This window comes from Myiozetetes cayanensis, unplaced genomic scaffold, assembly GCF_022539395.1.
Source record: "Myiozetetes cayanensis isolate MyiCay16 unplaced genomic scaffold, myiCay2020 scf23, whole genome shotgun sequence".
Classification (NCBI taxonomy): Eukaryota; Metazoa; Chordata; class Aves; order Passeriformes; family Tyrannidae; genus Myiozetetes; species Myiozetetes cayanensis.
This window is the reverse complement of record NW_026087445.1, coordinates 10,082,501-10,097,334: the sequence shown is the minus strand read 5'-3', so window position 1 is coordinate 10,097,334 and position 14,834 is coordinate 10,082,501. Positions and strand designations below refer to the sequence as shown.

Here is a 14,834-nt window from a genome sequence, read left to right as displayed (position 1 = left end):
GTAGACTGAGATGCAGCTGTCTGATTCTGCTACAAAGTTCCTGTGAATCCTGGCGAGTCGTTCAGCCTCTTGATGGTGCAATTTGACATCTTTGGGGATGTTCTGTAACTGCAGAAGACTAATGGGGGGCTGTGCTCCCCAGGGCCCTTGGGGCACATCAGGAACACAGCAATGGGACCAGGGAGAAGGGGAGAAGGCACGTTCATTCCTGGGGTGTTGATCAGATAATGTGCAGAAAGTCAGACATGAATAATAAAGATCAGGAAGAAAGTGAAGTGCTCTGTCCACCTGTGTGATGAATCACAGGTGTTTGACAATCGAAACCCGAGCCTGTGTATGCTTTAGTACAGAAATACTGTGAAAGTTTTAGAGATTTCACATTGCTTTTTTGATTTTTAGTGTTTGCATAGAGTATGTTTGACAGCTGTCTCCAAAGTGAGTTATTCAATAATACAATATTATTTATATAATACAAGTATTAAAGAAACGTTTTTTTAATGTATGATTAAAGAATGTATAAGTTGCTGATGCTCAGAAAGTCCCTGAATTCCGTTAAATATATTTCCTTCTTGTGGATGGTGTGTGGGTGTAGGAATGCAGAAAGGTTGTGCTGGCAGATCTCAGCAGATCTAGAAATTGATCTTGGATCTGTAATTTTGTGTCAAACCTTAGAGTTTGAGACAGAATTTCTGGCACTTTCTCGCCATTCAGGTTTCTGGGAAAAGTCGTTGCACATGTACAGTTGGGAAGAAGCTTGGCTGATTTAGCACATGACTGTTAATGACAGGAAGTCGGGGTGCAGAGTATAAAGGTAAAACTCTCGCATCTGCTGTTACATGTTGTTAACTCCCTCAGCAGACATTAAATCATTTCAAGTACAATAATAGTGTGGGAGGTAAATTAACTAACCATTAACAATCTTATAAATACACAATTAACATGCCAACATTTATATGACACATTGATGGGGCAGCAGTAATTTTTGATTGGGAGTTTGCAGACCTTTCCAGTGCCTGAGGCTGTTGCTTATTTAAACAAGTTTTTACCGCTTGCAGGTACGTGTGGCCTTTCCTAATCAGTCGAGTAGAAAGAATTCAATTTAAAGAGCATTCCCAATGCACATTTTGAAATAGCCATGCCCTGTGCTTGGTTGTGTCTGTGCTCTCTAAGCCACATGACACCGGTCACACTGGGGCAGCGTCAGGGCCTCGAGTGCATCAGCGATACCTTCAGGTAGGACATTTCCTTGTGGCCTCTCCCACAAGGGACAGCAAGGGACCTTTCAGGAGCAGCCCTACTTAGTCTGATGGAAAGAGTCAGAAAATTAAAAGTGGAGCACGGAGCAGGGCGCTGCCAAGGCTGGCAGGAGCCTCTGGAGATCCCATCCAACTCCTGGCTCCAGGCAGGGCCAGCGAGGCTCTGGGCCGTGCCCAGTTGGGCTTTGAGGGTCTCCAAGGATCCTACTGGAGTGATTTTCACTAATAGCATAGTTTATTACAATGTATGGTAGCAGTAGTATATTAATAACCAGCAGCATGTCAGGATTATTTCTCTACCATTCCTTTATTGAATTCCTTCTTGCTGCTGGGTCTGTTGTTAAATATATTACTTCTGAATTTGTCTCTATATTTTTTAAAGCAGAAAGGGGACAGTCTCTCAAAAAAAAAACCCCACAACAGTATTTGTGGCCAAAGGAGGAAAAAAAAAAGAGTCTAAAATTCTCAAGGCTGTAAGTCTCTGTTTATTGTTGTAATTAGAAGATGTCAATGTTTGCTGTGGGGAGGACATTGGTAGGGATGGTGGGTTTGCAACTTACAATAAACCTTCACAATTTTGCTTTTGTCATGGCTAGATGAGTGTCCAAATAAAGGTTTACTTTTCCTTCCAACTGTTTAAATGCAGAAGCTGCTCTGTAGGCCTCTCTATGTTAACACACCTTTCCATACACCTTTCCCCCTGGACGTGTACAGGGGAGATGGTGGAATGTGTTCGCTGCTCCTGGAACAAACTTGACTGGTCCTTTCTTTTCCTTCCCTCCCTTAGAATGTGCCAGGAGAAGGGCAGGCTGCCTTTAGCAGATTCTCATGGGATGTGGCTTTGTGTGATTGAAACATTCCTTTTCCTGTGGTATTTTCTTTTTGCTGACAGCAGTTTTGCAAGGACAGGGGATCGTGGTGTTTCTGAGCTCAAAATCCCAAACACATGCACTGAGCTCTGTAGCCAGGTTAAAGTGTTTTTCTCTGGTTAGAAAAGTAGTAGGGGTGTTGAGCTTCTGGAATTTACATCTAGTCTTGCCCAGTGTGTGAGCTCAGACCGAGCCCCCCTGGTCCCCTCCCCTCGGGTGGAGGGGTCTCCATGACTCTGAGCCACCGGCAGCTCTGCTTGGATCCTGCTGGTCCTGCTGCCTGGGTTTGGTGAGCCTGGTGCTCTTGGAGCTAGTCACTGATGAACTCCCTGCCTGAACAGGAGGAATTATTTTTCTTTTCAGTTTATTTTCAGCAGGTCATTTTTTGATCCAGCTCACAGCTCCACAAGTTCTGGTGCCAGCTTTGGGAGGTGGCAGAATTCCTGGAGCAGGGCCAGGCAGGGCATGGGGTTACCCCTTTCAGAGTTAGCCCAGGCTTGAATTAAATTGACATAACTACAAATCCACAGCTGCAGAAAATCAGATAACAGTGAGAATGTGGTTTGGGTTTTGTGGTTTGGGGTTTTTTCCTTTTTGCCCTCTATTTTGTTTCGTAGGGCCGCTTGAGTGTTCTGAATGAAATATTTTAGGTAAGTGGCAATTGCTGTTGTTAAAGTGCTTTAGAGCTTGGGCATGTGGTGTTTGGTCACAGAGCTTTCTCTGTGTTACAGCAGTTGCCCTGTGTGAAGCACCATGCAGCAGCAGATGTTCAGTATTCTGCCCTGAGACACTCATCTCTTCATGTTTAAAGTTTTTCCTGGAAATACAAAGACTGAAAAGGGTCTATAATAAGGTAGTGAAAGAGTTGATGTGTAGAGGCAGAAGAAAATCAGTAACACAGTTATTTATGATCAGTAAAAAGAATTCCAAAACCCTTGTCTGGTTTTGTAAATTGATTAGTTGGAATGGGCAGATGTTTCTGGTGTGTATTTTCTCGCTGTCCTGCTATGTGTAGTACTTGGAGTATTTTGCCTTACAGCAACTCTGTGTTGTAGGGTACTGAGACCTGTCTGTAGGTTTCTGTTGTGTTCTGTTGTCCTGGGACTTGGGTTTCAGGCTGTCCTCCAAACCCGCTGTTCCTTAAGGGGATCTCAACAATCAGTGCAACTTAAGTTGGGAACAGAATGCAAATAATTCACCCTGAGTCAGTCAGGGTTTGTGTATCCCAAATAACTTTCTGGAATCAGGGGTTTGGGCTTTCTGTGTTTGTGGGTTTTTTCCCTAAAATGCTGTGTACATTATTTTTTAGGTACATGAGTCCATGAAGCAAGATGGAGAGAAGATAGTACAGTGAAGTGGTGGACTTGAGGACAGAATGGCTTTCCTGGACAACCCGACCATTATCCTTGCTCACATTCGGCAGTCGCACGTGACCAGTGATGACACGGGAATGTGTGAAATGGTCCTGATTGATCACGATGTTGACCTGGAGAAGTTCAATCCCTCGTCAGCATATGGGGATAATGGGTCAGAACCACAGGGGAGCAATGGGGAGACTCAGGGCTATGTATATTCCCAATCAGTCGATATTACCTCAAGCTGGGACTTTGGAATCAGAAGACGATCAAACACAGGTAAGTGATGTTTGCAGCAGCATCGACCTTTTATGTTCAGTTTCTCTTAGTCTGGCTCGTGTGGGTAAATCAGAGCGTGACTGGCTTGGTGCCTATCAAACTTCTCCTTTTGTAATGTCGAGGCCCTTTTGTAGAAGGACACATAATGGTTCAGTTACTTTACTGTGCTGTCACCTGAGCTTTAATTGCTGTTTTACCTATTCCTGTACAGAGGAACATCGAGGTAGTCAGTTTTATATATTAAAAAAAATTCAAATTGTAAAGACATCAAATCTAAATCCAAAGTACACGAACAGCCTTTGATATTTCTATTGTTACTGTCTGGAGGGGTGTTAACTTTTGAACAGGATAGTTATTTTCTGAGAAAAAGTCTACCTAGTGAGGCATCAAATGTATCTGTTATAAAAGAGGGGAATGAAGTTTGATGTGAGCCAGTGAAGGGAATGATTTGTCTGTATTTTGTCTCCTGACATTTTATTTCTGAGAAAACCTTGAGCTAGGGTTTAAGCTACCAAATTAGAAAGTTTAAGGGTGAATACCTTTGCAAAATATGCTCAGTCTGTCGTGACTGGCAGAAAGCTGCCCCATGTGGTGTTTTATATCAGGGATATCCAGACTTCTACTTAGACCTGAGGAATATTATGAACAGGCATTCTGTGATGTAAAATATAGATGAGAAGGTTGGTGTAGAGTGGTTGGTACTGAGCTCTTTTTTTCTGTGTTTCAGTATATTTTTTTTCAAATGGTTTCTGCAGGTATTATAACACCACCTAGAGCTCAGAAAGCACCTCTGTGCTCTGCCTTGCCAGGGAAATATGTGCGGTGTTGGAGAGACTGAAATGCCTTTTTACAAGTAGGAAGTTGTCAAAAATTCCAGGAAAGCCAGGGCACCGATCTCCTGCAGTGGAGCATGAGATTTGGAAACAAGCTGAGTTACAGCCCAAACTGCCAGGAATGCCTGGTGGGAATGCAGGGTGCCAGGCTGCCAGTGCTGGGGCTGGGAGAGGTCAGTTGATGCTGGAGCTCGTGAGGAAGGAGAGGCAAAGTTTGAAGTTTTATAGAATTGCTTCAAAAACATAATTCTGAAGGATTATTTTGCCAAGGGGGTAGACTGTTTGCATTATGGATTGAAGCCATTTCAGGTGCCAACTGGGAGCATATTCTAAAGCCATGGTTGAGACAGTAAGGGAGATGATTTTCTGCCTTTTCCCCCAGCATGTCAGGTGGAGACTGGTCTGTGTGAGGCATTGTGTGTGGGAGAGCAGCAAACTCTGGGTCCCCATGACCAGGAACAAAGGCTCAGCTCATTCTGACAGTTGATGAAGCCACAGTGGCATTTGGGCAGTGACATTTTTCACACCGAAAGCTTTCGCTGGCTGCCTGCAAGAGTGAGCCTTAAATAATTCACATTTCTAATAGGTGCTGATCATTCCTTCTAATTTGGTATTGCTGTAGCACAGTCCCACAGTACATGGTCATTTGTGGTCAGCTGTAGGTGGAAGAAGAGGATGGAATCAGTGAAGATGGTGACTGTGCTTAAGTATGGTTGTTTTGACAAGGGGTGAAAATATCAAACAGGGTAAAAACATGCCTTGTTCTTCCTTCTAGTGCACAGTTTTTCCTTTATCCCTTGTTTACATGTTGATCTAACAGGTCTTTTATGATGGCCAGTTTGAAAAGAAAGGGTTTTGGAAGGTAATTTTGAGTTACAGTCTGGATAGTAACTGAAAAAATGTGGGTTTTTTTCTTTATATATGTAGAAATATCTATGCTACAACAGTGTTTTCCCAAATTTAAACTTATGAGGAGACATACTTTTCTTATTTCTTTAAGAGGAAGCTACCTAGAGGTATTCAGGTTATCGCATCGTGTTGACTCAAATGGGAGATACTTATCAAAGTCCCCATTTGTGTTTGTACCTTAAACTGCCTGTTACAGCTGTTAAACCTCAAAGGAGTATTTTTTCTCAGTTCTCTGGTTGAGAGTTTTTATGGGGGCAAAAAAAAATATTTTTGTGTCCACAATTAAGTTTAAAGACCTAAATGTAAAAGAATAATAACAGAAGGGATAGAAAATATTTATTAATGTTTTTTAATTGCTGGAAGGGCTCAGGAACTCAAATGGTATCTAAAAATCGTCAGAGTAATTTAGCATTTTAGAATCTCTTCTGCAAAGCCATTTTAGTTAATGAATTATCTCAATACATCAAATTGCTAACATATCCTGCAAATTGTTTCCTTCAGCATTGTTAGTTCTGCTTTCCATTCTCATCTGCTTATTTTGAGTGGACACTTTGTGACATCAGTGGTTTCTTGGGGTTGTTGTCTTGGCTGGCCTCCGTCAGGTTTCTTCCCCAAGGAAGCTCTTACTGTTAATAAAAAGGTGATTTCAGTTGTTGTTTGGTACTATGTGCTGCAAGTTTGGTATCAGAACTATTTGGGGCTTTTCTTCCAACCATATTTTGAAGATGGAGTCAAAATATATGTAAAGAAATATTATGTTCATTTTAGGATTTGACTAATGTTGTGAAGATACAAATCATTTATTTTACTACCTATAAACTGTTTCAGCCCACTGAAGAAAAAGCTGTGCTAATTTATATCGCTTTGACATTTTATAATTTTCATGATTTTTAGATAAAGGATTTTATATTTAAAACTTTAATAGTCTAGTCTGAGTTCATTTATCTTTAATTTTTGAAACGGGTAGAGTAATTCATAACAGTAATTTTATTCCTGTAATGTAATATTCACTTCAGTTCATTTGTGCATTAAAATTCCTTTAAGACCGTTATTAATGATTTATATAATGAAATGTCATATTAATCACAGAAGTTTTCACATTTTATTATTCTCTTCCATGTTAATACTATCTTTATGATCTCTATTAATGTTTTATATCCTCTAATTTCAATTATAAATCAAGAACATTTTCATGTTTTTGTTGGTATTTGCTTTTCAGGGGTGCCACCTTTAAAATTTTATGACTTTTTTCCCTACATATGCAGTATAAAACATCTTTATTCATATAAAGGTAGTTAATTATGTCTTTGTTTATAGTAAACTTTCATTGACAAACTTATAGTTGTAATATTTCTTTTCAAGCTCAGAGACTAGAACGTCTGCGGAAAGAGAGACAAAATCAAATAAAATGCAAAAACGTTCAGTGGAAAGACAGAAATACTTCTTGCTCAGGTAAAAGAAAAGATCTTCTATTTTGCTACTGGTTTTATTTCTGCCTTCAGTGGTTGCCCCATTTGCAGTGTGTAATTTTCCCCGAGCTTTCAGAGCGTGCAGGAGATCCCAGCTCCTGTGGGTGCTGCCGGGGGGGCAGGTGCCATGGCCAGGGCGTTCCACGGCGTTAACAAAGGCAAAGGGAAGGCAAAAGTGTTTTAAACCCAATTTGGTTGAAGTAATTGGAGTGGCTGCGTTGTCTTTTGCACTCTGAGGTGCTAACCCGGGGTTTGTGCACTCTGTCCCCTCTCAGCCTGGTTTTCTCCTGGGCGTGTGCTGTGCCAGCGAGGGGACGTGGGATGGCAAAGCTCTGCTGTCACCACGGCAGTGAAGGGACAGGACTCTGCTCTAGGGGCAGGTGGTTGGCAGGTGTCTGCATTCCAAAGGCAGGATCAGTATCTCCATGTGGCTTTCCAGCCAGTTCCGGTGGTGTTTGGTGCACAGGCTGCAATGAAGGATTTTGTGGAGTTTATTCTTATAGAATATTTTTGTAGTTACTTTTATAGATAGGGTGAAAATCTGTAAAAAAAACAAGTGTATGTATGATCTACTTAAATGCAAGCATAATAAACGCTGCCTTAGCTTATCTGGCCTTTCCTTGGTAGAACTATTATCAGTGATTTCTCCAAAAATATTCAATTCTCTTTTTTTAATTATATAATTAAGTATTTGTGACTGGATGTTCTACATAGTTAAAACTGTAATATATGAAATTAAAAATCTGTCTGAATTCTCCTATTTTAGAGCTCAGGCTAGTCTCTATTTCTGTTGTGTTTGACACACATTCAAACCTTTGTATGGTCTGTCATGCCTACTTCTTTCAAAATTTGTGTATATCTTAATGAGGTCCCTCTGTAATCTCCTTTTTTTTGCCTAAATCCTCATATCTCCCTGGCTGTCATTTGCAGAACCTTCTCCAGCACTATAATATCTTTTTCAGAGGAGTGAACAAAGCTGCTCACATGAGCAGCACAGTTGCACTAATCCTTAATTCAGTGTTCAGCTGTGTTGGATACCCCTGTTAATGCATTCTGAAATGTTTTTGCCTTTCTCCTTCTGTGAGCAGAGTTGTAGGTTTTAAAGGTTAATCTACCATAACCTCCAACTCTTTGCTCAATATTTTATAGCATTTGCCCAATGATGATGCAGTTTTCTCTTTCTCCTCTATCCTGGTTGCTGTTCCTGCACACTGACCTGTTCCTCCAGGTTCCCATGGAGTCTTTACCCCTCGTGTCATCCCATTCCTGTGGGCTCCACCATCACATCTCATTGCTTTATGTGCTGCCCTGCAGTCAGACATAATCTGGCCCCAGCAGTGAGAGTTGTCCCCTCTGAGGAATGTACTGGGGTTGCAGATCAGTGCCTGCCTGCTGAGAACAGATTTAAATAAAAAAATAACTTAGGTAAGAACTCCAGGCACTTGGGGTCTATTGGCAGAGCGGATTGTCCTTCTCTGCTCAGTCACCGAGATCTGCTGGTTTTCCCTTACTTGCATGAACAAAAACACTGCAGGGAGAGGCCAGGAGAAAGAGGAGCCCTAAAGGATATTCACTGCAGCTTCCTCTTCACTGTGTGTGTGTGTGAGAGAGGCACTGTCCACTCGGCTCCTTGAGGTTGGGGTTATGGAAAAATACGTGTGAAAACAACCACAGAAAGAGCTGTTCTCAGAGGGGAGATTTGGCTGCCTCCTGACCGTGTTCACCTGTGCTTTAGACAAAGTTGAGCCTGTGGTTGGCACTGTGCAAACCAGAAGGATGCTGGAGAATGGTTGTTGTGTCACGTGTTGTAGTCTGATGGAACCAGCTCCAGTGTCACTTGTCGTGGACCTCTTGAAATGTAAACCAAATACAGATATGCATGCAAAGGTTACTCCTTTTTATAAGACACTGTGTATTTTCAGATGAAAGGCATTGCATTTATATCTGACATACATTCATTTCAGAGCATATAAAATGCAAATTAACAATATATCGAGGGAATCTTTCCAAAGCCTTGCACTCAGACTGTGCAGAGTTGCTCTTATAGCCAACACACTCACCAAAGCTGGAAAATCCATATAGCATAGACTAAAATTTCCTTAGAGGCAGAAGATAAAAAGCTTGCTTTTTCACTTGAAACAGTAAAACCATTATAATGGATTCCAAGGTCCTTTCCAAATGCCCAACTAATATCAGTTGAAGATAATACTCCAGCATAATGATAATTGAGATTTAGAAAAAAAACAACCCAAACAAATAGGTATTAGAGCTCGTTACCAAAAAACCCCAATGTAATGGGGTAAAAGTGGCCACATTTAAAGGGATTAAATAAAGCTTTTTTGGTTAATCGCAGCATCTCACAAGCCTATTGGGGATCTCTCAGTGCCAGTATTTAGCACCTCTGCCAACTGCCTGAATTTTCAGGCAATCTGCTGATAAAAATAAACTGAGCTTTTGACTAGCTATCATTTGACAAGTTTTAATTTTGCACTCTAAGAAATGAACCAACTCCCTGCAGATCAATTCCCAGGTCATTCCACCTTGGGAGCGGGTCCCTTCCAACTCAGCATATTCTATGATTCTCTGATTTCCCTGGAGGAGCAAGATGTAAATCTGTGAGCTGTGAGGGAATCCAAGTGCAGGAGGTCGGGCTGGGCGAGCTGGTGTTGGTTCTCGGGCAGTGATTGATGGAGGTTGGGGGTTTTGGTTCCTGGAGCAGATGTGGGAAACCTTGTCCAGATTCAGTCACGGTCCCTTGCAGATGAGACCGGCTGGTACTGATGTGCTGAAACACCCCAGGCTCTGTCCTCATTTTATAGTGGCCATGCAGCATAAGAAGCCCTAATTTTTAGGGTTTTTTGAAAGTATGACTGTAGATTTGTAGTTAAGATGTTGCTGGAAATTCGGCTGCGCAGTTTCTTCACATAATGGGAGCTGCTTGTCCAAGAATCTTATGAACCTTCACAGACCACACAAAAAACTCATGAACTCACATCCCCTTTGTTTTTAGAAAGCTTTTTTTGTTTTTATTGTTGAGACTGTTGGTCTGGAATGATGGTTTCAGGTCTGACATTTTTTTAAGGGGAGGCCTTATCCAATCTACCATGAGACGTAAAATCTGCAGAAATGCTTGGTTTGGCTGAGGTGCAGTGCCAAGCCTGGTGCTGGCAGCACAGTGACATGATGGTGCATTGTGGGGCAGTGTGATCCTGTCCCGTGGGGTGGCACAGTGTCACATGTTACAGGCCCAGGTTGAACTGCTTTTGCAGGATGTGTTATAGATGTGTCAGCAGTTCTTTTCCATAGTAGTTCTTGTTCATTGAGCAAGAGGTAGGAAAGCAGAAAGACCAGGAATGTGTCATTCTCTTGATTTTTATCTTGACTCAAATGGAACTTACACTGGTCAGTTCTGTTCTCTGTGTGGGAAAAATTCGTCCTTTCCTCAGCTTAAACAGTAGCATCCTTCAAACTTCTTAACGGTTTCATATCTTTGGGCTGTGAAGGAATGGTGGTAGATCCTGCCCTGCTGAAGCATTTGTTGTTTTATATATTTGATTTTGTGCTCTCTTTTATGATATTATCTCTCTGTGGTAGGAGCAGCCTCTGTACATCTCCTCATGCAGCGCCTCTAATCTCTTTTCTGATCTGCAGCCGAGGAGCTGAGCTCACTGTTTGAAAAAAAGAATTTCAGAGTGAAATCCCCGTGTTCTGGGAAGCAGTCCATCCTCTCTGTGCGACTGGAGCAGTGTCCACTGCAGCTCAACAACCCCTTCAACGAGTACTCCAAATTCGACGGCAAGGTCAGTGGCCCGGGTGTTTTTATCTCAGGTCCAGGGACCCCTGCCCTGATGGGGACAGGCCTGAGGCAGTGCTCCTGTGCATTGCCTTGTGCAAGCTCTAATTAGACTTTATAGCAGGCCATTAGGTATTGCAAATGGTTATCTAGAAACATGCAAATGTCATGGTTCCAGGGTCGGTAGAACCATTTCTCCCCTTTCCATTACAAAATTCTGGCCTTAGAGTTAGGCTTCCTTACCTTGCTGTTCCCTTCTGGCCACGTGCAGTTCAGGAGATGGATCTGATATCACTCAGAGTGCTGGATAACTATCTTCCCTGTACTCCATATTGTCAAATATTTTTCTCTGTCATCAACTCCAGAAACTGAAATATAAACATTGCTGTGATGGATCAGTGTCGTATTGTTCCAAAACAATTATAAATACTCCGCAGATCTGTTTTCTGCTGGATTTGTTTGTGGAATCTCCTGTGGGAGGATGAAGTTTGAGCTTCATTACCATTGTGATGGAAGAATTTTATATTCTGTTGAGTATTCTTGAAGTGGAAAGTCAGATCTGTAATTCCACTGGAATATCTAGGAGTATCTGGAATATTTGGGAAATGGTAACCTTTGAACTATGAAGTCCATGTAGCAAAAGCTCCTCTATTGTGATTTTATACTTATTAGCATAAAGCAATTAGTGCTGACTAAGGTTTTCACAATTCCTCATTAATGGGTGGCAGCAGCACTCTCATGCTGTCAGCAACGAGAGGCTTTTTTTCTAAACTCCAGATTTGTTGTTCTTGTGCCACAAAATTTCAGTTGGGCAAACATTTAAATGTACTTCCAGCAGTTGTGCACAGAGGAAGTAAAAATAAAATACTTCTTTATTAAGAGAATTCTATTGTAATTCAGCCACATCCAAGTCTCTTTTCTCAGAAACTTGAGGAAATTTGAGGCATTTTTCCTTCCCTCTTTGACAGTCCAAGCTAATTTTTACTGTGTTAACAGAAATTGTAGTTGACTATAATGAACACCTTAATTTCCTGTGTTGAAGTCAGATACGTTTAGCAGGTGTTTAGTCCATTGGCAGGAAGTTGCATTCTACATGTTAGATTGAGTTATTAATGAGATACCTCAAAGTCACTCAATTTGTGATCTACAAATCAAAATACCTTCTCCACATTCCAAAATACTTGAATGGGCATTTTGTCAGAGTATAATCTCACTGTAGTAATTTTCACACCATAGTTTATGTTACTCTGGTAAGTGTGTCAATAGTTTGCTTACAAAATTTATTTGCTATACTTCTGTATGTATTGCCTAATTTAAATACCTGGTTGATCATGTGAGATGGAGAAGAAACATAATACGATTGTGAGTTGTTTTACTTCAGTTCTGCTGTATTTTCAGGCATTAATATAGAACCAAAAACATTCAGATTTTAAAAATTATTTCTAATGGAATATTGTAGGTCTCATGTTTATTTTTATTGATAGTAGATGAGCAGTTTTTTCACAGAAATACAATTCTTTCAGGGAATAGTGCATGACTTATTTACATAATTAACAGAGCTGCGTATCTCTGGGGGAAATGATACATAATTGGGGAGAGGCGGGGGGGTGAGGAGGGGCTAAGGGCCTAATTAAACATGTCTTAAAAACACCCTACTTAATTATGTATTTACTCAGGGGATCAGAGTGGCTCTGAAATCTTCATGACTATAACCAGGCCCTTGGTTATGCATTTGAGTTTGGTAATGCAGATTTCTGGTTGTTCAGTAACGCTCATTTCTTGGTGTGTGGGCAAAGCAGGAGGAGAGCTCAGTGCTCGCTGTGTCGAGCTCTTTGTCCCTGTCTCTGTTCCTCATCCTGTCTGGTTCCACTAACTCTGGTCCCTAACTGACCTGGAATGGAAGAAACCCTCCTCAGGGGCCTTCCCCCTGCCCCCAACATTTGATGTGTTGTTTTCAGCTTACCAGTTCAAATCAGAACACAGTGTGCTGTGATACCAACCAGGCCAGTGTAGTCAGTGCTTACGCCCTGCAGGTGTTTTCTGCCAGATTTAGTGTCTTTTTTCATAACCACTTCTGTGATTTTATGAAATAGTAAAATTTTAAAGCACTCTAATTTTTCCTGTCCTGATCAGTTCACCCATTATCAAAACAGTAGAGAATGTTTCTTGTGAAATGCAACTGCAGTGGAGGCATTCTAAGCAGCTCGAGAATTCACGCAATTTGCCCCACCACTACTCAGAGCAGATCTGTGCATTCCTGTACACTGTAAAACTTCAGCTCTTAACAGAATCCACACACAGAGCAAAGAACAAAAGCCAGAGTAAAATGAAAAAACACAGGGTAACTACTCTTCACTCTTTCTTCAAGTTTTGCCTTAGAATAGTTAAAGTAAACCTCAACCCTGGACCTGTTTGCATGTTTTGTAAAGCATATGGGTTATGCATCTTGGTTAATAAATCCTGTAAACTCTTTGTAGGAATATTGTATGAAAAGAGCCTTTAATTCTTTAAAATTTCTGCTTTTCATGGCTAGTTGCAAATGGAATTGGAAGGAAGTCTGGCTTTTCTGAACTTCTGGAGTTCTGTAGGTTTGCTTGACTACTGGAGATAATTTAAATAAAAATTGGTCCATGTAATTTTTGACTGGACAGATACTAAAAATCCTATTGTGAGGAATGGTGCCTCTCTGTATTGCTACAAGGTTTCTGGTGGCTAATTTTGGTAATGGGTTAAAAACCAACAATTTCTCTTGTAGCAACTGTTTTAAAAATGATGCTGTAGCAAGCATGGGGGAAGGGATAATTCATGAGTGCTAATTGCTTGGCTGTTAATTTTCGTAAGTGTTGATAGAAGCAGTTCCTTAAATTAAACTTTGTTTAAAATGTATCAGGGGAAATATTCCACAATGTCGGCCCGAAGTGAAAATTAATATGAATGCTGTGGCAATTAACACGTACTGGTTAATAGCTTTTAGCAGCATTTTGGGATGATAGTCCTTAAATACATTTTTGCATGCTGCTCTTGTTTCAGTCTTGTTTGACTGCATGCTGCATAATCATGAACAAATGTTTTCCACAATCCCCCATATTAAATAGTTTTACTCAAAGAAAGTAGATAAAGAACTTAAAAAAGAAGCAATACTGCTTTAATTAATATGGAAAGTGTGTAAAATAATTAATCCAGGATTAAGATCTCTGTGTGGAAAAATGCATTTTTTTATTTAAATGTTTTGCCCCTAAGCTGAGTTGAATGATCCTCATTTGAATCTGAAATAAGTTTGCATAGGGGTTGTTTTTAAAGCATTTGCTTATTCTGCCAGTTGTAGTGGTTTAAAAATCACCTGCACTGTACTAAGACAGTTGAAATAAAGACTTTTATAGTGTTATCACTCGTGTGTAATGTATATGTTAACATATGTGATATAAAAATGCAGGGTCAATATTTAGAGTCATGGAATCGATTAAGGTTGGAGAAGACCTGTAAGATTATCATGTCCAGCCACCAGCCCAGCACCACCTCCGTGTTCACCACTAACCCGTGTCCCCAGGTGCCACATCCACACGATCTTTACATACCTCCTGATCAGTCACTTACCTGTTCCTCTGCCCTGCACATTCTGAGGGGTTTGCTGGGCAGAGAGAAGCCCCATAGAGGGACTGGTTAAATACTGCAATGGAAGTTAGAGCATGGAGCCCATGGTTTCTATCCAGGGATTAAAATACATTAAAATTGACTGTTGCTGAATTTAAAATACTTCAGAAAGTGTTTTGTTATTCCATACAGAAAAGGCACTTACAGAGAGATAAGGAAGCACCTTGTGATGGTGCCTGAACACTGATTTTAAGTAGAAGCACAGTGAGGGAAGTGTCAGGAATTCTGTGCTGGGAACAGTTACATGAAGGACCCCTCTGGGGGTGTGGCAGGAGATGCCATGGGCTGTTCCACTCCCACCTGGTTGCTCAGGTACTTGCACAACCAGTGCCCAGCACTGCAGCCACCCCTCAGGCCCAGTGTGGCAGATTAGAAATCAGAATGTCAGTGTTGCCTTGGCATCTCTATCTGGGGACTTCC

General features: G+C 41.1%; 1 protein-coding gene across 3 annotated transcripts in view; it reads left to right on the top strand.

Annotated features, from left to right (window-relative positions):
• Positions 1 to 14,834, top strand: part of MAPKAP1 (MAPK associated protein 1) — an 85,001-nt gene that overhangs the window by 6,000 nt on the left and 64,167 nt on the right. For all 3 annotated transcript variants that reach the window (XM_050319877.1, XM_050319876.1, XM_050319878.1), the window contains exons 2-4: positions 3,435 to 3,759; positions 6,864 to 6,953; positions 10,622 to 10,770. In XM_050319877.1, coding sequence (XP_050175834.1) covers positions 3,501 to 3,759; positions 6,864 to 6,953; positions 10,622 to 10,770 — 498 coding nt within the window. In that variant the 5' untranslated portion in view covers positions 3,435 to 3,500. The remainder of the gene's footprint in view (positions 1 to 3,434; positions 3,760 to 6,863; positions 6,954 to 10,621; positions 10,771 to 14,834) is intronic.